At 37.8% G+C, this 23,069-nt stretch overlaps 4 protein-coding genes across 4 annotated transcripts; 2 read left to right on the top strand and 2 right to left on the bottom strand.

Annotated features, from left to right (window-relative positions):
• The first annotated feature begins 319 nt into the window (after positions 1-319).
• On the top strand, positions 320-2,782 carry LOC110918907 (heat shock cognate 70 kDa protein). The gene is made up of 2 exons (XM_022163188.2): positions 320-619; positions 976-2,782. Exons 1-2 carry the CDS (start codon positions 403-405, stop codon positions 2,604-2,606), a joined length of 1,848 nt encoding a protein of 615 aa, XP_022018880.1. The 5' UTR covers positions 320-402; the 3' UTR covers positions 2,607-2,782.
• Positions 2,783-5,952: 3,170 nt separating this feature from the next.
• Positions 5,953-10,681, bottom strand: LOC110918898 (asparagine--tRNA ligase, cytoplasmic 1). The gene is made up of 6 exons (XM_022163180.2): positions 10,066-10,681; positions 8,875-9,465; positions 8,203-8,459; positions 7,477-7,606; positions 7,298-7,356; positions 5,953-6,346 (listed from the first exon to the last, which is right to left on the bottom strand). The coding sequence occupies exons 1-6, from the start codon at positions 10,546-10,548 to the stop codon at positions 6,163-6,165; spliced, it is 1,704 nt and encodes a 567-aa protein (XP_022018872.1). The 5' UTR covers positions 10,549-10,681; the 3' UTR covers positions 5,953-6,162.
• Positions 10,682-13,378: 2,697 nt separating this feature from the next.
• On the top strand, positions 13,379-15,321 carry LOC110918889 (microtubule-associated protein RP/EB family member 1C). Its single transcript, XM_022163169.1, has 6 exons — positions 13,379-13,570; positions 13,666-13,821; positions 14,136-14,242; positions 14,333-14,531; positions 14,794-14,907; positions 14,981-15,321. The coding sequence occupies exons 1-6, from the start codon at positions 13,463-13,465 to the stop codon at positions 15,197-15,199; spliced, it is 903 nt and encodes a 300-aa protein (XP_022018861.1). The 5' UTR covers positions 13,379-13,462; the 3' UTR covers positions 15,200-15,321.
• A 3,670-nt stretch (positions 15,322-18,991) lies between these two features.
• On the bottom strand, positions 18,992-20,950 carry LOC110918886 (UPF0481 protein At3g47200). The gene has a single exon (XM_022163164.2). It carries the CDS (start codon positions 20,771-20,773, stop codon positions 19,217-19,219), a length of 1,557 nt encoding a protein of 518 aa, XP_022018856.1. The 5' UTR covers positions 20,774-20,950; the 3' UTR covers positions 18,992-19,216.
• Between the last annotated feature and the right edge of the window lie 2,119 nt (positions 20,951-23,069).

Genomic DNA, 23,069 nt, shown 5'->3' on the forward strand with positions numbered 1-23,069 from the left:
AAGAAAGTGATTGATTTGAGGTTGCATGTTCAAAAATGAAGAAACAAAGGAGTTTGGCCCAGAAACTACCGTAAGCTACGATAGCCCGCATACCACAATTCAACCACCGTAAGGCAGTAAGAAATTACCGTATGAGTTTGATGGCTACCGTATGAGTTGAGTTTGATGACTACCGTAAGCTACGGTAGAGACAGAATGTAACTCTCCCCATCTTTACTGACATTTAGTGGAGACTTTTCACCATTCCAATCATTGTTACGGTTTTAATTATTTAAACTTTTTCTTAATTTATATATCAATGATACAATAAAGGGTCCTTGTATCGTCAAATAGAAGTGAAGGTAAAAAAGGGAAACACACATACATTTACAGTCCTACCCTAACTCTGAATTTTGAAATATAATGGACGGAAATGGAAACGACGCGCCGGCGATCGGCATCGATCTGGGAACAACGTACTCATGTGTGGCCGTTTGGAAGCATGATCGGATCGAGATCATCCCTAACGATCAAGGCAACCGAACCACACCGTCTTATGTTGCTTTCGTTGATGCAGAGCGTCTGATAGGTGATGGCGCCAAAAATCAAGCACCAATGAACCCTACTAACACCGTATTTGGTCAGTTTCTACTCAACGCATGCATGCTACTTATTTTGTTTAAGCATATATAAAATCGGTACAACAAATTGTAAGAAAATAAGAAATCATCAAAAATGGAGTCTGATCATTGGTTCTCAGTGAAATATCTGGAGTCTTTGACTCTTGTTATGAAACAATAGTTCAAGCAAGGCAATCGCAATTGCTCATTTTTAAAGTTAGGGTTAGGGTTAGGGTCTAAGTTTAGGTTTATTAGTGGCTAAACAATAGAAACCACATGTGGATACGAATGACTACATTAATTTAAGTATTTGAATTACAATGAAAACTTGGTGATGATATACTTTGTTTTTACTGGCTTAACTCTTGATTTCCAGATGCAAAGAGGTTGATTGGAAGGAGATTCGGTGATTCCAAAGTGCAGGAAGACATGAAGCTGTGGCCGTTCAAGGTCATTGAAGGGCCTGCCGACACTCCAAAGATTGTCATCACATATAGAGGTCAAGAGAAGGAGTTTTCGGCTGAAGAAATTTCTTCAATGGTTCTTGTCAAGATGAAAGAAACTGCTGAGGCGTACCTTGGAAAGATCGTGAAAGATGCTGTCATAACTGTCCCTGCTTATTTCAATGATTCACAGCGTCAAGCTACCAAGGATGCTGGTACTATTGCTGGATTAAACGTCATTCGTATCATCAATGAGCCTACAGCAGCTGCAATTGCGTATGGTCTTGACAATAAGTCTGATATTGTTGACAAGATAAATGTCCTTGTCTTTGATCTAGGTGGTGGCACTTTTGATGTTTCTGTATTGACTATAAAGGAAGGTGGAAGTTTTGAGGTGAAAGCTGTTGGTGGTGACACTCATTTGGGAGGTGAGGATTTTGATAATCGCATGGTGGATCACTGTGTTGCGGAATTCAAAAGGAGATGGAATAAGGACATGAGTGAAAACCAACGGGCAATGGGGAGGCTGAGATTTGCTTGTGAGAAAGCAAAAAGGATCCTCTCATGTACTACTCGGACATCAGTTGAATTGGATTGCTTGCATGAGGGCATTGACTTTTCTTTGAAATTTACTCAAGCTAAGTTTGAATATCTGAACATGGGTTCGTTTAACAAGTGCATTGAGACTTTGGAGACATGTTTAAATGATGCTAAGATGCAAAAATCATGTGTAGACCAAGTGATTCTTGTTGGTGGCTCAACTAGGATACCAAAGGTCCAGCATATGCTGCAGGATTATTTTGATGGCAGAGAGTTATGCAAGAGTGTGAATGCTGATGAGGCTGTTGCGTATGGTGCGGCTGTTATGGCTGCAAAGGTAAGCGGTAGCAATGACAAGAGCCTTCAAACTGTTTTGCTACATGATGTCACTCCTCTATCACTTGGTGTAGAAGTAGCAGGAGAAGTATTTGATGTTGTGATCCCGAGAAATACTCCAATACCCACACATAATGCCCAACAATATCATACAACTTATGATAACCAAACTATCATTGGAATCAAGGTGTATCAAGGTGAAAGATCAAAATCTACAGATAACCATTTTCTGGGAAAGTTCGATATTTCTGGAATACCACCAGCTCGCAAAGGAGTATCTACAGTTATGGAATGCTTTGAAATAGATGCCAACGGTATTCTCACAGTTACCGCTGCGATAATGTCCACCGGTAAGACAGAAAAACTCGTAATTTCCAAGGAAAATGGAAGACTCTCCAAAGAAGATATTGAGAAAATGGTAAGCGATGCTGACAAGTTCCGACTTGAGGACCAAGAATTCAAGAAGAAAGCGAAAGCTTACAATGCATTAGAGGATTGCTTATACAAGATGAAGAATAAGATCGAAGAGTACAATATCAAGAAGAGTCTGCGCCCCTCGATCTTGAAGGAAGTGAAGAAAGCCATTGAGGAAACGAGCATCTGGCTCGAGGACAACCAAGCTGCACCTTTTGTTGAGCTTCATCTTAAGAAGGCACACCTAGAATTTGTTTGCAAGCCTATGTTTTAAGTCCCAAATTATGGTAGTTGTTGAACATTGGAAGTGCAACTTGTGTTTATCTTTTTGTTCCACTTAATTAATCTGTTATTGAAATCAAAGACAATCTGCGTTATGCTTATCAGACTTCCACTTTTGTTATGCCTTGTATGCATGTATGGATATTAAATAGTTTGAAATTTATAGCATAATTCGTATTCTGTTGCGTCGTGTCAAGTATGATATGATAAGCATTTCCATGACCCATTAATTGGTTCGTTTACGTTACTGACGAGCTTTTATTATGTGAAAATGTATGTAACAATCTATGCAAAGAAGACATAAGCCTATGCTTTTAGAACTAGGCGTGATGAAATGTGATATTAAATTATTTTGCAAGAATTACTTTGAGCATGTTTTTTAATTTTTGTATTGGATTTTATGATTTTACTTAAACTATATCACATCCACTATTCGGGTAATTCTTTCAAACGTATTTTGAACATTCCACAAAAAGTTAAGTTTATGCAAGGCTTTTCTTATATCTTGAAAAACATTCCTAGCATACGCATCCTTTTATCGTCACTGTAAAAACTAAGTAGTGGCGGATCTAGTTCAAAAGTTTAGGGGTATCCCAAAAAATTATTTTGGGATCAGGAGTATCCTTTGTATAACGTAGACAAAATTGAGGGGTATTTTTACACTATGGGGACGGGGTTGAGGGGTAGCCCGTGCTACCTCTGCTACACACTAACTCCCCCCCCCCCCCCCCCTTGAAACTAACCATGTTTTAGTAGTGGCACCTCATTTTTAATTTAATGGTGGGAAGAGGAAATGTGCCAGCGATCGGCTTTGACATCGGACAAAATACTCATGGGTTGCCGTTTGTTAGCATGATCGCGTTGAGATCATGCCAGCAATTGACATTGATCTCGAAGGATACCTTTCACTTTGGGAAGTAGATTAGCTATGTTTCATAATTCTTTGTGAATTTTCAAAGCTTGTAACGTAGATTCCAAATTAAAAACAGGAGAGTTGATATATGCAGTGGACTTGCCTCTTGATCCATGTTGACTCAATAAGAGGATGATGTATTGTAAACAGAAACCGAAAGGTGCTATATATGTTCATTTATTTATGATTTTTTTTTACATCAATATAAATTATTATTAATCAAAACAAGAGAATTTACATCGAGATATATATGGTAAATGGGTAACAAGCTGCGTCGCTGCCCCTTTTTGAATAGCAAAACCAAGTCTTTAAAAAACTACGTTCATAGATCTCGGGGTCATAACATTACTATGCATGACCCTTTGAACTCGACTAAGTAGGTCCACAGCCTTTGGTGCCAGAAAACAAAAAGTATCAAAAGCAAATGGGATAAACGTGTGTTGATTGTCAAGGCACGCTTTCTCGTGTTTGGTCACTTTGCCCGAAACAGACTGACCCACCGTGAAAACACTATCCCCTAAGCCCACAAGCGGGGAAACCCCTATTAGATCCACACATGCATGTTTTCCTCCTACCCATCCAAAGACCAAAATATCGGCTGGTCCAAGGATAGATCTCCCATCCAAAGACCAAAATTCAACTTGTCTTTAAAACCATTTTCTTTTTAATTTTACCATCATCTTTTATGGACAAATAGAAGTGCAACATGCTTTTGTGGTTTCACCTCTTTTTGAATTTTGAATGTAATGGCGGATAGAGAAAACGAGGCGGTAGAGCTCGACAATGGTCTCGGGCCAAATTACTCGTGTTGCCGTTTGGAGTCATGATTGTATCGAGACCATACCATTCGATCAGCTTTGATCTCGGAACAACTTACTCATCTCCGATCCCTCATTGTGACACCCTTAATTTTCACATGGTCACCACCTTTTACATTTTTTTTCATTATAACAAAGTAAAATTACATTAATATTGCTCAATTAAAGATAAAAAAGTTTAGAAATATTTATAAGACAGAGTGTGAAATTCTAAATTTTAAATTCAAACTTTAAATATATAACATTGATTATAAGGTACAAAAGTATTTGAAAAGGTATTTGTTTTATCTTGTCATATGTTTTTCTTACTTTTTTGAGTAAACTCCCAAAATTGTCCCTGAGTTTTGTTTTGGGCATGTTTGTCGTTTTCATTCACAACAACTTTTTTGTACAATAGTCCTTCACTTTTAAGATTTTTTGTCATTTCCATCCAAATATCTAATTTGCTTTATTTTTTATATCAAACATTTGGATGAAAATGGCAAAAAAATCCCAAATCTCAATGACGTTTGGATGAAAATGGAAAAAAAAAATCCAAAAAATGAAAGACTATATCGTACAAAAAAAACATCTTTAAAGACAAAATAGCTACAACAAAAGCAAAAAAAATAGAAACAAATTCATATGCTACTGACCAAAGTGTTACCTCACTTACCCTAACTATCTTTCTTCACTTTCCTCATATCCCCAATAGCAGAACCCTGCAACAGCTACAAAAACCGCCAATCATCCGTATAAATTCTTGTAGGGTGTTCTTCAATGGGCTTCATACTAAAATATTGCAGTGGATGACCAAAGAATTAACAATTGCAGTAGAGCTCTGCAACTCATGCAAAAACCTCCCAACACCTGCTCTAGATACAAACCAGATTTTTAAACATGATCCGTATTACTAGACCAAATTTTAAAGCTGGTTTAACAAACATTAATCATAAACAAAAAGGAAAAACACAAAAGTTTCAAAGAGAGAATTACTTGAGCGAGTTGGTCAAGCATCTCAGGTTACACAACAGAGATAACCGTTTCCAGTGATAATAATTCTGAACCACAGAGACAATACAAAAGAGATGAACAAATTGAAGTCAAGGAAATAGAAAGATTTTGAGCAAAAACTTATTACCATTCGATGTTTGGGAGTATTGTAGAATGAGAAATTGCTCCAATTTCAGTTGAATCTTGTTCTCTAACCCATGTTCACATACCCACAAACCCTAAAACTAAAATTGAGGCTTGATAGCGACTAAATGGTGATTGAACGACAAAATCAAAAACGATTCCACAAATCTATACAAAATCAAAAATGATCTCAATCCGGTGTTCAATGCCATTCATGCCAATTTAGGGTTTCGTTTATGCTCGAAATCAGAAGGATGTAAAACACAAAATGAATATAAAACATAATATACATCAACAGAGAGATCAAGCGATGGAACAGACAAGATATATGAAATTGAGTTTAGGGTTTTAAGGATAGACACAATTTTCGGGTTCAGATTTGTCTAAAATTTCCGGGTTCAAGTCCAGTTAAACCCACCAACCCGCAAACACAACCCGTTTAGCACCCCTAACGTCAAGATGTGGCAGCTACGCCAGTCATAGTAATCCTGTTACAAACTAAATCAAGATCAAATCTTTACATGTCAACAAAGTATGCGTCTAACTTTTCACATCAAAAGGTTTTAACATCACCAATCAAAATATCACAAAACGTATAGTCAAATCAGTTTTAGCAATAAAAACACACAGCTTTGCTGATAAATACTAAAAATAAAGGAATATTTGGTGTGATGTGCCTATTTGTATCGTCACACGGACCTTTAAAGATCTGCTCTTCCTGGATACCTTGGAAAAGGGATTACATCCCTAATGTTGTCGATCCCGGTTGCAAAAAGAATCATCCTCTCGAACCCTAGACCGAACCCACTATGCTTCACGGTCCCGTAGCGACGTAGGTCAAGGTACCACTCATATGGCTCAAGTGGCAGTCCCATCTCAAGAATCCTGCATACCCATGTAAACGATCAATTATGTTTTACGTGAATGTTGGGCAAGTTGTGTAACGTAGGAGTGTTCAGATTCGATTCAGATTTAAAAAAATCGAAATTTGATTATCAAGGTTCGAATTCGATTTGATTCGTATTCGAGTCCAGTAATCAGAATCGAATCGAATACGAGTTTATGATTTTCATATGGAAACGAAATTCGAATTCAAGTTGTACATTATTTAATATATATTATGATTTGATTTCTGAATTCGATTTCAAGTTACCAAACCCAAATGATAAATAACCCATACTACTTATTTCTAAATTTTTACCTAATTCACATCGCTACCAGTAACCAGCCAAATTTCTAAATTTTGATAGTTTATTATTTTTGTAGACTAGTACTTTTGATGTTAATATTGATTAGTTTTAGTAGTTTTAAAAATAAAAGTAAATTAATTTATTGTTTGGGGTAAAATTGAATTAAATCAAATTTATTCGTATTCGAGTTTCAAATACGAATCGAATAAATCAAATCCAAATCGCATACAAATTGGATACGAACTCAGGTGAAAAGAATAAAAATTCATTTCGATTAATTCGAAAAATCATTACTCGATACGTTGAACACACCTAATGGGTCAAGATGAGTTTGGGTTGACAAACGTCGATTTGAGTTGCTAACATATTATAAGAAAAATAAAAAATTTATTGTGTTAACTATGATTAAGAAAAACATTATTACAATAAAAAAAACATATCTTTCAATAAACCAATTTAAGAGTTAGTCTGCATTAAATCAAATAATTTTAGAAACTTTAAACACATTTTTAGCTATTTTTTTACTCGTTTGAGATAATAAAACACAACCCAAATAAACCCGTTCACAAGTAATTATGTTGAAATTGCCACCAATAATTTTAACCGTTAAAAAGAAAACTCAATGGATAATTTATGCTTCTCGTACCTTTCTTTGATGACTTCGTAATTCTCTTCTCTTTGACTTCCACCAATTAGTTCACCCACCTATCGGAAACCACATAATAATAGCGTAAGAGACACAATATCGCATAACGTTCATAGTTTTCCAACGTAAATATCCAAAAACAAATAACTTTGTAAATCGTAAAACCAAAAACGCTTTACCTTTGGCACAAGAACATCCATAGCAGCTACTGTTTTCTTGTCGGGGTTGACTTTCATGTAAAACGCCTTGATCCCTTTAGGATAGTTGTATACAATTACGGGTGACTCGAATTTCACCTCCGTTAGAAACCTACACAATGCAAATTTGCAAATCATGAATAAGTGAGCATGCTTACAATTTACAAGGTACGACAAATATACGCACGTGGATGCAGCAGAACACGAACAAGGCCATGTTCATGTTCGTTCGTTAAGAAAATAAATGTGTTCACACGCTGTTCATGAAACATTTAGCGAACAAGACTTTTTGTATGTGTCCGTTCATCAAGGAAATGAACATCATCATGTCCATTCATTAATTTTAAAGGTACATAAATATGATTATATATTATGTGATATGCAATGTAATACACAATACACCAATTTTATAAGATATTTAATTTGTGGGAAATTTTAAGGTCTTCAAATAATATATTAGAATTAAAAACCCTAGTAAACCATCGAACATAAATGAACACGTTACTAAACGTTCACGAACATAAATAAATGTACGCGGCCTCTATTCATGTTCGTTCATTTAACTAAAGGAACAAAATTTTTTGTTCGTGCTCGTTCATTTATTAAACAAACGAACTTCGTGTCAAACGATTCACGAATTTTTCGTTGAACGTTCAGTTCGTTTGCAGACCTACATGTGGTGTTAAAAATGATTAAAAAAATCCATACTTCTCGTGTTCGGATGCCAAATCAATTCCCCATTCTACTTTATTCTCGAACTTATGGCCTTTAGAAACCGCTTCCTCAAGAATCGTTACGGCTTCCGTATACGAAAGACGTACAAAGTTGGTTGACGCAACCATTTGGAGCCGCTTAATCGCATTTTTATCAAATTTCTCAACCATAAATTCCATATCGTCAAGACAATTGTCGAGTAACCATTGGCAAAGAAACCTAACATAGGCTTCCGCACACTTCATATCATCCTGCACAAGCATATTACTTTAGAATTATTAAGAGTAAAGTACACGAATGGTCCCTGTGGTTTACCCAAATTTTGGGATTAGTCCCTAGCTTTCCGAAAGTACACAGATGGCCTCTATGGTTTGCACTTTATAACGCATTTAGTCCCTAGCTTTCTTTCTAAAAGTACATGAATGGTCCTTGTGGTTTGCACTTTGTTACACATTTAGTCCCTAACTCAGACATGCTAAAACCTTTAGATTTGTTGGGTGGGGACTAAATACGTTACAAAATGCAAATCACAGGAGCCGTCTGTGTACTTTTGGAAAGCTAAAGACCAAATCCAAAATTTTGGTAAACCACAGGGACCATCTATGTACTTTACTCGTTTATTAAAATTAGAAAAAAACAAAGTAGTACATTACACAATTACCGTACCTCGATATCCGCAAACGCAATCTCGGGCTCGACCATCCAGAACTCAGCAAGATGCCTCGACGTATGCGAATGTTCCGCTCGAAAAGTCGGGCCGAAAGTGTACACGCTACTAAGCGCACACGCAAACGTCTCAACTTGAAGTTGACCCGAAACTGTTAAAAACGCTTGGCGTGCGAAGAAATCTTGACCATAGTCAATCTTCCCGTCCTTCTTCGGAATACCGGGTTTCAGTTTAAATCTCTCTTCAATCTTTGAACAATTCTCTTTCGCTTTCGTAAGTTCGACAACAGCGGCCGTTACTTCAGGTTTACCGGCTTTATCGGCCTTCAATTTGGCTACTATCTCGCCTTTTGCCTTTACGTCGCTCTTGGCTGAATCGACGTCTTCTTGGGTTGGTGGCGGGTTTTTAATTAGTTCTTTTTCGATTTTTTCGGCCTCGTTTATTAGCGTTGTGACTTGAAACATCTCTCCGGCACCTTCGCAGTCACTGGTGGTGATGATTGGGGTGTGTACATATAGGAACCCGTGTTTTTGGAAGAATGTGTGAGTGGCGTAAGCCAATGCGTTACGTATACGAGCAATAGCAGCAATCTGAAACGGTAAGAAAAGAGATTATGAGTTATGATCAGTGGCGCCTTCAAAAAGGATTACCAACAAAACAAGATGATTCAAACTTCCAAATATACACATCATATAATTTGAAGGTAAGCTAATTGGATATGAACTGTATCCAGCAAAATCGGTCGATTTCAAATAAGTATGGTCCAGTTCAAGATTTGATTTTTAAGGTTCAACGGTTTAAGGTTAGAATTTGGAACCAGCCATCAACATTTATCAAATAATTTAAACGCAAGCAAATTGAATATGAGCTAAAGGTGTTCATAAGCTGCCTTAATCGACCAAACTACCCAAGCTAAAAAACAACAACATACATACGGTCCGATTCAGAGTTTAGTTTTAACAGTTTGGAACTTAGAACCAGCCGTGTAAACAAAACGACCATATAACATTTTAACCGCGAACCGGAACTTGGAACCTGCCATGTAAAACCAAACAAGTCTGACCGGTTTGAAATATATACGATCCGGTTGGAATTTGAAACTAGCATTGTAAATCAAACCAACCACATAACATTTATTTATACATTTTTAAATTGTAGAAACAATCAATTATTAAAACAAAAAGGCTTACAGTATTAGTCCTGGGTCGCAAATGAACATAATCCCTCAAAAACTCAAGCGTCAACCTCGTCTTCGGCAACGGATACTTTGCGGGGTCCACACTACCAACATCCAACACCTTCACCACCTTCATCTCAATCGCCTGCTTCCCCTGCTTATCTTCCGGTGGCATCTGAAGCACACCTTCCACGTGCAGGCACGTGCCGGTCGGAGTAAACTGCCCTAAGGGCCCCACATCGGAGTGTATTATAAGTTGCAGGTTCGCTGGACATGATCCGTCGTTCAGTTCGATGAATGCGAATGTTCCTTTCCCCTGTTCGCGCCCTTTTTTTACCCAGCCGCCTACTTTGAGGGTTTGGTTGGCGAGTCCGGCGCCGCCGTCGGGGCGGGTTAGGATGGTTCGGATTAGGACGCGTTGGGAGAACTCGTGTTGGGGGATTTTGTCGGAGAGGGTTAGGTTGTTGACCGCCGGTGTGATGGCGGCTTCTGCCATTGTTGGTGGATGCTTGCTTGTGGTGTGTGTAAAGTGTAAACCCTAATTCGTTAATATCAAGTTTGGTTGAAAGTTGAAAGTTATACAGTTGTAAGTGCGTGATGCCCACTCAAATTTTAGTCACCCCTTGAAAATTATACAAAAAATGACTTGACTTTTTGACTTTATATAAGGGGAAATTACTGAACAACTCACATTATGTCACCTTCAAACGTTTATGGAGTGGCACTTCAACCATAAGAGGCGTCCGTGTGTCATTTATTGCGTCTATTTAAGGGGATGCTGACACGTGTCCGACAACTTGATGCGTCAGGTTGACTCCTCCAAATGGCTTGGCTGGCTCTTCCTAATAGTTGATGCGTCGAATTGACTCCTCCAAATGGCTTGGCTGACTCCTCTTCTACAAAGATCCTCTCATCCTTTTCACCTCATCCATTCATGTATAATAATCAAAAGTCCATAACATCTTCAATCACTACAATAGTGTCAGATCATCTTTTTCGGTTGAACCATCAAACCACAAAATTCAACATAATAAAAACAGTGAATAATAATAAAGAATGAATTTTAAGGATTGTCCTTTATATTTATACCCATTTTCAGACGCTATCATTTATGTTCAAAATTGACAAGTTTTATCCTTTATGTTTTCAAATCATACATGTTTCGTCCTTTAGGCCTAACCCAGTTAGTTTTTTCAGTTAGATTTTGTCATGTGCTTTGCACATGAGGGCATTTTTGTCAATTCAAATGTGGTCTCTTCCACCTAGGGGTGCAAACAAGCCGAGCTCGAGCTCGTTTAACATATGAAAACTCGAGCTCGGCTCGATCCGAGCTTTATTTCTAAAGCTCGAGCTCGGCTCAAAGGTAAATTTTCAATCTCGGGCTCGACTCGTTTAGTAATTATTAATTAATTTTTATTAATTATAATTATTGTTATACATATAATTTAGTTTTTTTTATATTTATATAAATGGTAATATTATTATTTAAATATATGTTTAATATATTAATAAAAATATATAAAAAGAAAGCTCGTTAAGGCTCGCGAGACGGCTCGAGCTCGATAAGCGAAGCTCGGGCTCGTTTACTAAACGAGCTTGTTTTTAGGCTCGGCCTCAGCTCGTTCGAGCTTTTTTTCGAGCCAAGCTCGAGTAGCTCGCGAGTAGCTCGGCTCGTTTGCATCCCTACTTCCACCCATCACCACCTGGACTCATTTGACTTTTGAATTGACAAAAATGCCCTCATGTGCAAAGCACATGACCAAATTTAACTGAAAAAACTAATTGAGTTAGGCCTAAAGGACAAAACGTGTATGATTTGAAAACATAAAGGATAAAACTCATCAATTTTGAACATAAAGAACAGCGCCTGAAAATAGGTATAAAGATAAAGGACAATCCTTGAAATTCACTCTAATAATAAATTAGTTAAGCTTTTAACTCAAAACCCACATTAGGAACAGGAGTATGAGAAGGATCCGATAAATGAGTATGAACAGTTCTACGTTGCTTCTCTCTCCACTTCCTCCTTGTCTCCAGATTCTTTGGCGACATCTCATTCATCTCCCACGGCGTCGTCGTCATCTTCCTGGCGGAAACCACCCTGGACCCACTTCCTCCGCCGTCGTGATTCGGCAACTCCACCCCACCACCAACAACTAATGACGTCATCCTCCACGACCGCGCCGGAGTACTAGATTTGGACCCACCTCCAACCCGGGTCTTCCTCACCATAATCGCCCGCTTAAACCGGTAATTGTACATTTTAGTTGGTGCTGAAGAACACACGCGTTTACGGATCTGTTTCGACATGTTACAGATTGGTTACGGAGCTATGTTGGGTGATTTGATTTTGAATTCATAGGAATTCAGATTGGGGATTGGTTTAGGAATTCGAGAATGTGTGTAATGAGTGATGAGGAGCACAGTGAGAGATTGGCAGAATCACCGGCATATGAATGGAGGGGGAGTCAGCCAAGCCACTAGGAGGAGTCAGCCCGACACATCAACAACTAGAGGAGTCAGCCAAGCCACTTGGAGGAGTCAGCCCGACGCATCAGGTTGTCGGACACGTGTCTCCTTGTTATTTAAGCAAGGCAGTAACCGCTATTACAAGAGCTCATAAATGTTATTACTCGATTCAGTGCATATATATTATATCTTATACATCGTAAATGCTACACAAAATTAAAAAGATTTGGGCCCTCAGAGGGTTTGGGCCTTTTGCCATCGCCCATCCCGCACCCTCTACGGGCCGGCCCTGGCGGAGATGCATGGTGGTTATCAGTTGTTGGTGGGTGAACACCAATGGGTGTAACGACGAAGGTGGTGCCCGACAGAGATGAACAGTGTGGCGGTTAGGGTTCTCCGGGCAAACGTGGGAATTGAGATATGGAGTTAAGATGAACGACAGTTGTCGGAGTTGAGATGAATTGAGTTGAGGCCGATGGGTTTGATTGTCGCAAGGAAGATATGGAGTTAGGGTTCGGTAGGTCCCACAGGTATCTAAATGTTATGATCATTAAATATTTAATAAATAAGGGTAAAATAGACATTTAGAAAAATTAACACCATCCATCATCAAAGACCACTTTAGCTACAATTTTCTAACCAATGAAACCAATTGTATAATTATTAACGTTAAGGACCAAGAGTGTAAAATCTGCAAAGCAAATAGACCAACCATGCATTTAACTTTTGATTAAAAATAATTTCATATCCGCAAAAATCAATACAATAATTACACACTATTTCGTAGTATTGGGCTTTTTGTAGCCGTTAGGCCCATTAATTACCTTTTTTCTATACAAACCCCAACCTTCTCATTTCAAACCTGCAGACCGTTCTCTCTCTCTCTCTCTCTCTCTCTCTCTAACGGTCACAAAGAGAAACATTATCACTGATCAGCAGCGATGGCGACAAACATCGGAATGATGGACGGTGCATACTTCGTCGGCCGATCAGAAATCTTAGCCTGGATCAACTCCACTCTCCAACTCAATCTCTCCAAAGTCGAAGAGGTTCTTTCCCCAAATTCAAACCCTAGCTAGGTCATGTTTTCAAAATTTTCTTATCAAACACGAGTCTAACAATCTGTTTTAAATGGCTCATGTAGGCGTGTTCGGGTGCGGTTCATTGTCAGCTTATGGATGCTGCACATCCTGGAATGGTACCAATGCACAAGGTCAATTTCGACGCCAAGTCGGAGTATGATATGATCCAGAACTATAAGGTTCTTCAGGATGTTTTCAATAAACTCAAAATCACCAAGGTTTGTTCCTGTTCTTGATTTTCAAATTTAAGCTAGGATTGTGTTTACTTGAAACCGATAATCCAACCAGACTGAACTGAAAAAAGTCCAACCGAATTTTATTTCGGTTCGGTTTGAAACCAAAACAGTATAACTAATTTGGTTTTCAGTTTCTTTTTTTTTGGTTGAATCAGTTTCTTCAGTTTTTAACCAAAAGCGAACCGAATTTTCGAAGTTATGCAACTTCAAACACCCCCTTGGAAACTGAATGTACAATAGTGTGGTAAAAATGCATTTGAGCTTATGAGAGTAATAAGTAATTTATTATGTCACAGCACATTGAGGTGAGCAAGCTAGTGAAAGGAAGACCACTAGACAATCTTGAATTCATGCAATGGATGAAGAGATACTGTGATTCAGTTAGTGGAGGTGGTCATCACAAGTAAGTTGTACTAATCTCTATACATGAATTTATTTGGTATTTAATTATCTATATAAATTGTTAATTGAGTTCTTCCATTTCATACTGTAGTTACAATCCAATGGAAAGAAGAGAGGCTTGCAAAGGCGGGAAAGACGCGAGCAAGAAATCCGCACCACCACAATCCGCCAGGAGCTCTGCCACAACTGCACCTAAATCTCACCCGTCACGAAGAAGCGAGGCTCCACCACCTGCCAAGACAGCTAAGCCGCCCTCTTCGACTGTAAACGTCTCTGCGTACGATCAACAGGTATACATTTACACAAATTATGATCCTAGTGGGCGCAGTATAGCGGGGGCGGGAGGGGGTGGCCAACCCCCCGAACTTTTCGCTCAGTAGTGGAGAGTATGTAGTTTTCATATAGAAATTTTTGGGTATATACGTTTTTTTATAGAAATTTTTGGGTATATACATTTTTCGATCCCGGTCGGAAATCTCAAGCTTCGCCGTAGTTATACAATAACAACAATCTTAAATCTTGAATTAAAAAATAAATTATGTCGTTTCGCAGATCACGGAGTTGAAGCTAACTATGGACAGTTTGGAAAAAGAGAGAGACTTTTACTTTGCAAAGTTGAGGGATATCGAAATCTTGTGCCAAATTCCGAATATCTCAAACTTGCCGGTAATAATGTGTTTGAAATTTTGAAGTTTTGAAACTTTTATCGGTTCCTTACTGTGTGATATGTGATTTGCAGGTGGTTGATGCGATACAAAGAATCTTGTATGCTGCTGAAGAGGATGCATCAATATTGGAAGAAGCTCAAGCAACACTGATGAAATCGGATTCTCAGAAGAGGAAAAGTATCGTAAATGTTGATGTTGATGTGGCGGCAAGTGCTACTTTGTCACCAAGGCAAAGGGTGTCGGTTGATTCGGATGTACACTGCAGTGTGTCACCTCTTATGACATACTGATGGTGATATGCTGCTAGTCAATGAATTGGATGAACTGAGGAAAAAGAACAATTTCCTTTGTACTTGAGTTAGATTGTGTTTTGGTTCTTGATAATAAGAGAAGAGTGCAATTTCATATTGAATTGTTTGGGGTTATTTGATGTGGTTGCATTCTTGATGTTTGATTTCAGGTAAGTATCAACACAACACAACACAACTCAATTCATTTTAACTAACATCTAAACTCAAAGAAAACAATTAATATTTAATAAATAATGTAACAAAGTTGGATGCAAATGCAATGTTGTTCAAATACATGATGTAACTAAGGATATTCTGCAAGCTTGTTCATAAGCATATTGATATTTAAATATTAAGTGACACAACATTAACAAAATTTTGTGTATAACAATTTTACAGAAGATGCGCTAAGTGTACAAATATGACAAATCCTTGCATTATTTTTATTAATTTGTAAAATAATAGCATTGTATAAGAGAATGTTGCAGTAAGTGATGTTTGACAACTTCCTGAGCCAAGATCATGTCTGTCACATTTAGAAAACTCGTTGGGTTACTCAAAGTTTTAGCCCCATGAAACATTCTTAACAGTATGGGTATTCTTGCACCTTTGATGTGTTGTCAACAATACAGTTTGGTTCTTAATTGTTTATATAAAGTGTCGTCCAAAATTATGTTAAGTCATTGTAAACCTATCCTTGAGACATTCTCTCATTCATCCCCCGGCTTCTATATTATGTCTACAAGACTTTGCCTTTGAATATCCACTATCCAAGGAGAATAGTTGAATTTCTCACTCTGGAGCTTTAGAATTCGCAAAGAAGTTTTGGAACACTCGTAAAGAACTCTCCAATGAAGCCTCCTACTATGAAATTGAATCACAACTCACAATGCTTTGAAACCTTTATCAAGTAACTTTTGAAGTTGGCTCGATAGCTCTTGCATCTTTGAAGGTGTGAGACGATAAGGAGATAAGTGGCACGAGGGGGGGGGGGGGGGGGAAGCCCATTTTAAGTGGCACGAAGGCCATATTTTTATGTGGCATGAAGGCCACGAAGGTGGCTTTCTGGGCTGCCTCTGTGTGCCTTCGGCCCGAATGTGGTGGGTTGGGTTAGTTCGTGTCAGTTTCTCGCGTTTTAGTCCATTTCAAGCAATTTAAAAGAAAATATATAATCGGTTGTGCGTATGAGTGCATTCAAGATTGTAACATATATTGCAAGTATTGTAACACCTATAAGGGGACTAGGGGTGGAATCACTAGTGATGGATTCTATCACTCCCACTCTCCAATCAAATCATGACATGTCATCAACCATATTTCTATCACTAGTGATAGAAATGGACTAGGGGTGGAATCACTAGTGATGGATTCTATCACTCCCATTTTTTTTAATTTTCATTTTAAAATTAGAAAATAAAAATAAAACACTAAATTATAAATTTCATTAAACTTAAAAAAAATTACATAACCAAATAAAAAAAAAAACAACTAAACCGATGGCATCTCCCAACCCCACTTTGCGCAAATCGCGCGCTTTTGTTCGATGACAATTGACTTGAACGGTTCGTCGAGATGGGCGTGTTTTTCACACAAGATTTTTAAATCATTTTGTCTTTCGATCGTTTTCAAGTGTTCCTTGTACGCCTGCTCCCGTTCAACTTTTAGGGTCATCATTGTTTCTTTTCTTTGTTCGGCCATCTTGTATTGGGTCATTTTCTCCTCTTCGATTCTAAAGATCGACTCCGCCACCGCCTCCTTCCCTTTGCTTGACGAATCACCACCTCGTCTGCGTCGTGGCCTTGTGGGTGTATCTTCCTCAACGGGCTCGTCAAGGGGTTCGTCTAGAGGCTCGTCGTTTAAGTTCATTTGGGGCAAGTTATCCGACGCGGAAGTCGTGTAGTTCCCCGAATCGGATGTCTTTGATCTTTTCGAACCGCCTCGCTTTTTTGGAGCCGTAGGTCCACGCGTGTCAACCAACTCAACGGGGACCCACTTCGGGTGATGTCTCGCAACTTCCCATGCCGCCACGTGTGGAAAAGTTCTCTTATGGTACGTTGTGCAATACATTTCGGTGGCTTGTTGCATGATCGTCGCCTCGCTCGCTCGCTCCACTTTGTGGAAAAGTTCTCTTATGGTACGTTGTGCAATCATAATGAAAATAGGATTTCATTATGATCCAAGCCTTGGATTATAACATTGGAAAAGAAATGCGAGTACGGTACAATTACAAGTTTTCAAAAAAAGAAATACGAATTACACTTTCTAAATAAGGAAAATACAAAAATGCGAAACATTACAAGATAGACTAGGAATTCCCAACATAGATACACTTGGTTAAGTTAGCTCATGGGTGTTTATCGGATCAAATATCGATTTGTTTGGATTTGGATTTTTTTTTGTCACCTACCGATCCAATCGGACCAAACTCAATGGAATAAACCAATTGAACCGGTTATTCGGTTTATTCACCAGTTATTATTTACTTTATTTGATTGAATTCGGTTCGGTTCGGTTAGACACTTGTGAATTTGGATTTGGATCGGTTTGGTTATCGGTTAGTGACAATTTTTTTTTCCAAATACGAATAAATCGGTTCGGTTTATGTGACTAAACTAGTTATTATCGGTTCATTTGGTTTGGTACGGTTATCTGATTAAACTGGTTATTATTTGATTGAGTTCGGTTATCTACATGTGAATTCACAATTCGGATATGGTTAAGGACCGAACCGAAAACTGAGTTCACAATTCAGATCACTTTTTTTTAACAGATACGGTTTTATTTTTTGGTTAATTATTTTTAACACTATAAACATTATGAATGTCACTATTTTGATCGATGAGAACAGATTTAAGTGTCTGAATTGATAGGAACATATGTGAACATGAACAATTGGTTTGTTGTTTGGGTTTCTGAGGGGTGACACTTTAGTCCTTGGTTTAAAAAAGCACGAGGCGTGAATAATAATGTTTACAAAAAAAAAAAAGTTCAATCCAGAAAGTTGGATTAATTTCTAAATAATATAGTTATCTAATCATACCTAAGGATAAGGATCATGTGAGAAGTGATAGTCTAGTTGAGAAACTTGAGAAGCATTCTGGACCACACATTTTTCTAAGCCTTTCGTAATATACACATATGTATAGTTTAAAATTGACTATATACATATGTGTATAACTCAATATACATATATGTATATAGTCAATTTTAAACTATACATATGTGTATATTACGAAAGGCTTAGAAAAATGTGTGGTCCAGAATGCTTCTCAAGTTTCTCATATAGGGTGGACTTCTCTTAGGATCCCTACCCTCATACCTAATACATTAGTTCTTATTAAATTCAAGTAAACTATATAAAAGGAACAAAATAATGTTGGTGGGTCAATCCCACATGATATTAAAAAAATCCTCATTCTCATTCTGACCTGTTACCAACCCGCTGGACCCGTTCATTTTGCAATAATCAATTGTGGGCTTCCTTGTCTATCTTGTCACTATTGTAAGTTGGCATTTACTATGGTTCGATAAGGATGAGGAACGCATTCAATCCTTGCTTGTATCGGCATGGGTAGAGCCATTGGCGCAGGTTAGAGGGAGCCGGGGGGATCCCCTGAGCTTGTCGCTCAGTAGTGTAATTTTCGACCTCCCGTCAGAAATCTCAAGCTTCGCCACTGGATAGAGCAGGTTGATAGCTCGCAAGGCGCTTAAGATTTTTAGCTTTATATAATATCTATCTCTATTACAATTCAGTTTAGTTTTTAGGAAGATTGAAATTTTGGAGGCAAGACATTTTCCAGTTTCCAACACTTACCAAAACATTTTTACAAATATTTTTTATGCAAGAATTGCATCTTAAGCACATAACTCTATAAATATTTCCAACATTTATATTTTCATCCCCAAAAAAACAATATTAAAAAAAAAAAACCATCAAACTATTAGCAAACCCATGAAGATCATACCCAATTATGTGACAAACAAAAACCATCAAACTATATATGCAATCCAACAACATCAAGAAGGTGGCTTGTAATACCCATAAACACCATAAAACGTCTGCGCAGTTGTTAGTATCAACAGAATCCCGGCCGCAATAAACGATATAATCGCCCACGGGTTACTAAAATAGTTATGCATCAAACTCGCTCTCCACGCGTTCCACCGATGGTTATAAAATCGGTTAACCTTTTCGGACAACTCCGAAAGATAACTATCGTTGATGTCGAACACAACTTCTTGACACAACCGATTAAACAGATCCGCCACATCAGCATCGCTCCCTAGCCAGTGCTCAAAAATCCCGCAATAATGTAGGTACCCGACATCCTCCTGCGAGTTTATCAAATTGTCCATGAAGATCACGTACGAGGTTATTTCATTCCCGCAATCTAAATGTGACTGCTCGAAGGCAATAAGGTTAAGAAAAAGCGATTTGGTCCCGTCGTGGATTAATAGCCGCGGGATCTTTAAAACCCCGTTTTTGAACTTAATGTCCCAAAAACGGTCAGTTTTTCGCTTCTTAAACTTGATCCCGGCTTCTTTAAGCTCGGTTACACAATGAATAAGTTGCGTCCTACGTTTGTCGGCCACACGGCTACTATGCGACCATCTTTTGATCCATCTTCGCGGTTCCATTTGCGGCCCTCTCCGCAACAAACTCTGTCTAAACACATGGAGACAATGAAGATAAGTTTGGTCGGACAACGGGTCAAACGGGCTCGCATACCCGAGTGACGATTCCATTTTGTTCCGATCGCTTTTACTCAACGGTTCATCCGTTGGCATCAACGGATCGAAAAACTGTAACGCCAGCTTCGCCACCAACCCTTTCTGGTCGGGTTGACCGAATTGCAACCCGAGTAACCGATCAAGAATAAACATAGGTATCTGATTCTCTAGCATTATCATATCCCGTTGAATCGAATGCATAGACCCCCGCATAGCGAAAACCGGATCACTTCGAGAATAACCGAGCTTCATAAACCCCTCAGCCGCCCCACGAAAAAGCTCGAGAACAAAACACCCGTCGAGAACCATCATTTCGACAAACTCGTTGCTGCTTATAGTAACCTGTCCTTCGTAGCATTCGCGTGCACGTTCTTCAACTTCTCGTATCGAATCCAGAAACAGTTTCGGACCCTGATCGCATCGTTTAAGAATCTGGTAAAACGCGCGCCATTTATGTCGGTCCATGTTGCGTAAACGTTTTTTGCCGTGATGGTATGGGCCTAATGAGACGATGTTTGGGATGTATGCTTTGTCTTCACCATCTTTTAGATACTGAGGGACTTTGTATATGCATAGTTTTCCCCATGTTCCAGCCACATCATCCTTTTTGGCTAGCTCTAGCTTTTCTCGGACCGTGATCATCCAATCGGATTCTGGTGATTTGGGCCCGTGTTTCTGGCTCTCGGGCTCACCGTTGATCTCGATATGCAGTGCATCAGATGGCTGTTGGGTCGGGGACTGGATGGAACGGCTAGAGGTTGGGATTCCGGCATCTACTGTTTCTTTGAGTTTGAGGGTGATTAGGTACCAGCTTAAGAGTTCTTTGTTGAATACAGCAACCATGTTTTGGTTGCTTAGAAGCAAAAAATGGAACTTTTGTATGGTTTGATTGTTATTTGTTGAAATAGTGAATAGTGGAGCTGATTTGATCCAATAGAAGGTTAGAAGCAACCTTGATTGACTTTTGGTGGTCAAACTACATCTTCTCCACTAAAGCCCCATTGGCCATTATCTATATGAATTTGAATTATTTTATCATCTATATGAATTTGAATTGACATAAGTGATATGATTTTTAAAATATTCTTTTTATTTGATTTTTTAAAGTATTTTTTTAATCATTTATTTATATGAAAGTATTTGATGTTAAAGTATATTTTTAGTTATTTATCTATATAAATTTGAATTGACATAAACAATTTAAATATTCACTTATTAATAATATATTACTCATTAATTAACTTGATTCTTTTAATAATTTGCATACTTTAATTTTTAATAATAATATATATTACTCATTAATTAATTTGATTCTTTGAATAATTTGCGCACGTTAATTTTATAATAATATATCTAACTCTATAATTATGTTAATTTTTTTCCAGCACAGTGATATTTTTTTTTGTTGAACATGGATACCGTGCCGCTATCTTACGAAATTGAACAGAAACCAACAATGAATAATAATTAATTTTTATATCTTAAAACTATACGTGTGCTGATAACAATATTAAAAAAATGTAATTTTTGTATTGTTAACTACATGAATATTGATACGTGACGAACCAAACCGATTTTAACCCAACAATCGGTACCAATATTGCCAGTATCGAACCGGAATTCTTTTTTATGGTTTTCGATGGATATAAAACACGTGTCAATGTCCGTTTGGACATATCAGGGCTTTATTTAAACTATTATAGCGAATGCTATTATTGAAACAAACAAAACTGAAATCAACTGAATTCCCGCCAAATAGCGCGGTGGAAAACCGCTAGTTCTCACACGAAAATGATGTGAGAAAATGTATATCAAATGATTAAGCCATGTGAATTGTGCCATAAGTAAAGGTCATTGTTATACTGTTTCTTGACCAAAGTATTGTGACTTTTTATAGATTAATGAGATATAAAAGCTTACTTTTTTGTATTGTGTTTTATAATGTTTTACTTGGTCTCTTTTTTTTTTTTTCTGGGTCAGCTTTAAGACACATAGCCCATAGGTATTTATTTTTAGAGGATCTTTTTTTTTTAGTGGCCAACAGAATCAATACTGAGTACTATCGGGGTATCCACTGAAACACACGGAGTACTCCGAGAGTAACCCGAGTCCACCATCAATTTTGGGGAAACCCGGTAACCCACACACCCGTAGGCACAACGGTGAAATTACCGGTAAAACTCGTTTGGCTCAAGGATCGAACTCAATTTTCCCTAAGTTTTCTATCATTGCCCACCAGTGCCTCATTCTGCACCATGTAAGAATTGAACCTGCATCTTTCAAGGGAAATGCAAGCCTCTACCACTTGATCTATACATCATTGGCTGGAAGAGTCTTTATTTTAGTTTAGTAATTTGGATCTTTTTTAGATCATGTAGATTCATGTCATATGCATTACAAATTGTTTAGTGATTGTTAGTATTAATTATTTTATGTCTTTTTGATATTAAAAGGACTCTAGGTTAACCCTTAACGAGGTATAAAAGGTGTGTAGTGTACACCGTAGGATGATTGAACCATGCTTTTGTTCGTGGTTTGTAGTGAAAAAGATAGAAATAGAGATGGTGATTGGTTGACTAGTGTGTTAACCAATCCAATTTTTTTTTTCAATTCCAAATTCACTAATTTCATAGACTAACTATTACACAATTTTACCTAATTTTTAGGCCTTGATGACATGAACGACACAGGACAAAAAAGACCAAACCACATGCCTCAACACTACACAGTACACACAGTCTTAATAGTCCCCTTCAATGAATTTACAATCCCTCTTATCAGATAAATTTAATATTTTTGTTGACAGGGTTGTTATGTTATGAATTGAAACATGTAAAAACCAGGCTTCATGACTTTATGTTATTGACAATGTATATTTAAGCAAGTAGTAAATATAAAAGCTAAATCATAAAATTTGATCTACTCGAGTGGTGCATATCCATATTTTAGAAAGAAAAATAGAACAGGATTCGCTTTATTGGATATTGTTAACCTGATCCATCCAAATAAACACACATATTAAGAAAACAATATCAACATATTTTCAATGGTTGTTAAGATATGATCATAACGTATCGTGTTGGTTATTGGAAACATGTCATCCAACGTAGGACCCCTTCACACATATAATCTTGCATAT

Source organism: Helianthus annuus, chromosome 7 (genome assembly GCF_002127325.2).
Source record: "Helianthus annuus cultivar XRQ/B chromosome 7, HanXRQr2.0-SUNRISE, whole genome shotgun sequence".
Taxonomy (NCBI): Eukaryota; Viridiplantae; Streptophyta; class Magnoliopsida; order Asterales; family Asteraceae; genus Helianthus; species Helianthus annuus.

Coding starts and splice junctions, on each gene's coding strand:
- LOC110918886 (XM_022163164.2), bottom strand. CDS start 20,773: ATGGTTGCTGTATTCAACAAAGAACTCTTAAGCTGGTACCTAATCACC.
- LOC110918907 (XM_022163188.2), top strand. CDS start 403: ATGGACGGAAATGGAAACGACGCGCCGGCGATCGGCATCGATCTGGGA. Junction 620..975: donor CCCTACTAACACCGTATTTG/GTCAGTTTCTAC, acceptor CTTGATTTCCAG/ATGCAAAGAGGTTGATTGGA.
- LOC110918889 (XM_022163169.1), top strand. CDS start 13,463: ATGGCGACAAACATCGGAATGATGGACGGTGCATACTTCGTCGGCCGA. Junction 14,532..14,793: donor TCTCTGCGTACGATCAACAG/GTATACATTTAC, acceptor GTCGTTTCGCAG/ATCACGGAGTTGAAGCTAAC. Junction 14,908..14,980: donor CGAATATCTCAAACTTGCCG/GTAATAATGTGT, acceptor TGTGATTTGCAG/GTGGTTGATGCGATACAAAG.
- LOC110918898 (XM_022163180.2), bottom strand. CDS start 10,548: ATGGCAGAAGCCGCCATCACACCGGCGGTCAACAACCTAACCCTCTCC. Junction 8,460..8,874: donor TTGCGTTTGCGGATATCGAG/GTACGGTAATTG, acceptor ATGCTTGTGCAG/GATGATATGAAGTGTGCGGA. Junction 7,357..7,476: donor TGGATGTTCTTGTGCCAAAG/GTAAAGCGTTTT, acceptor GGTTTCCGATAG/GTGGGTGAACTAATTGGTGG.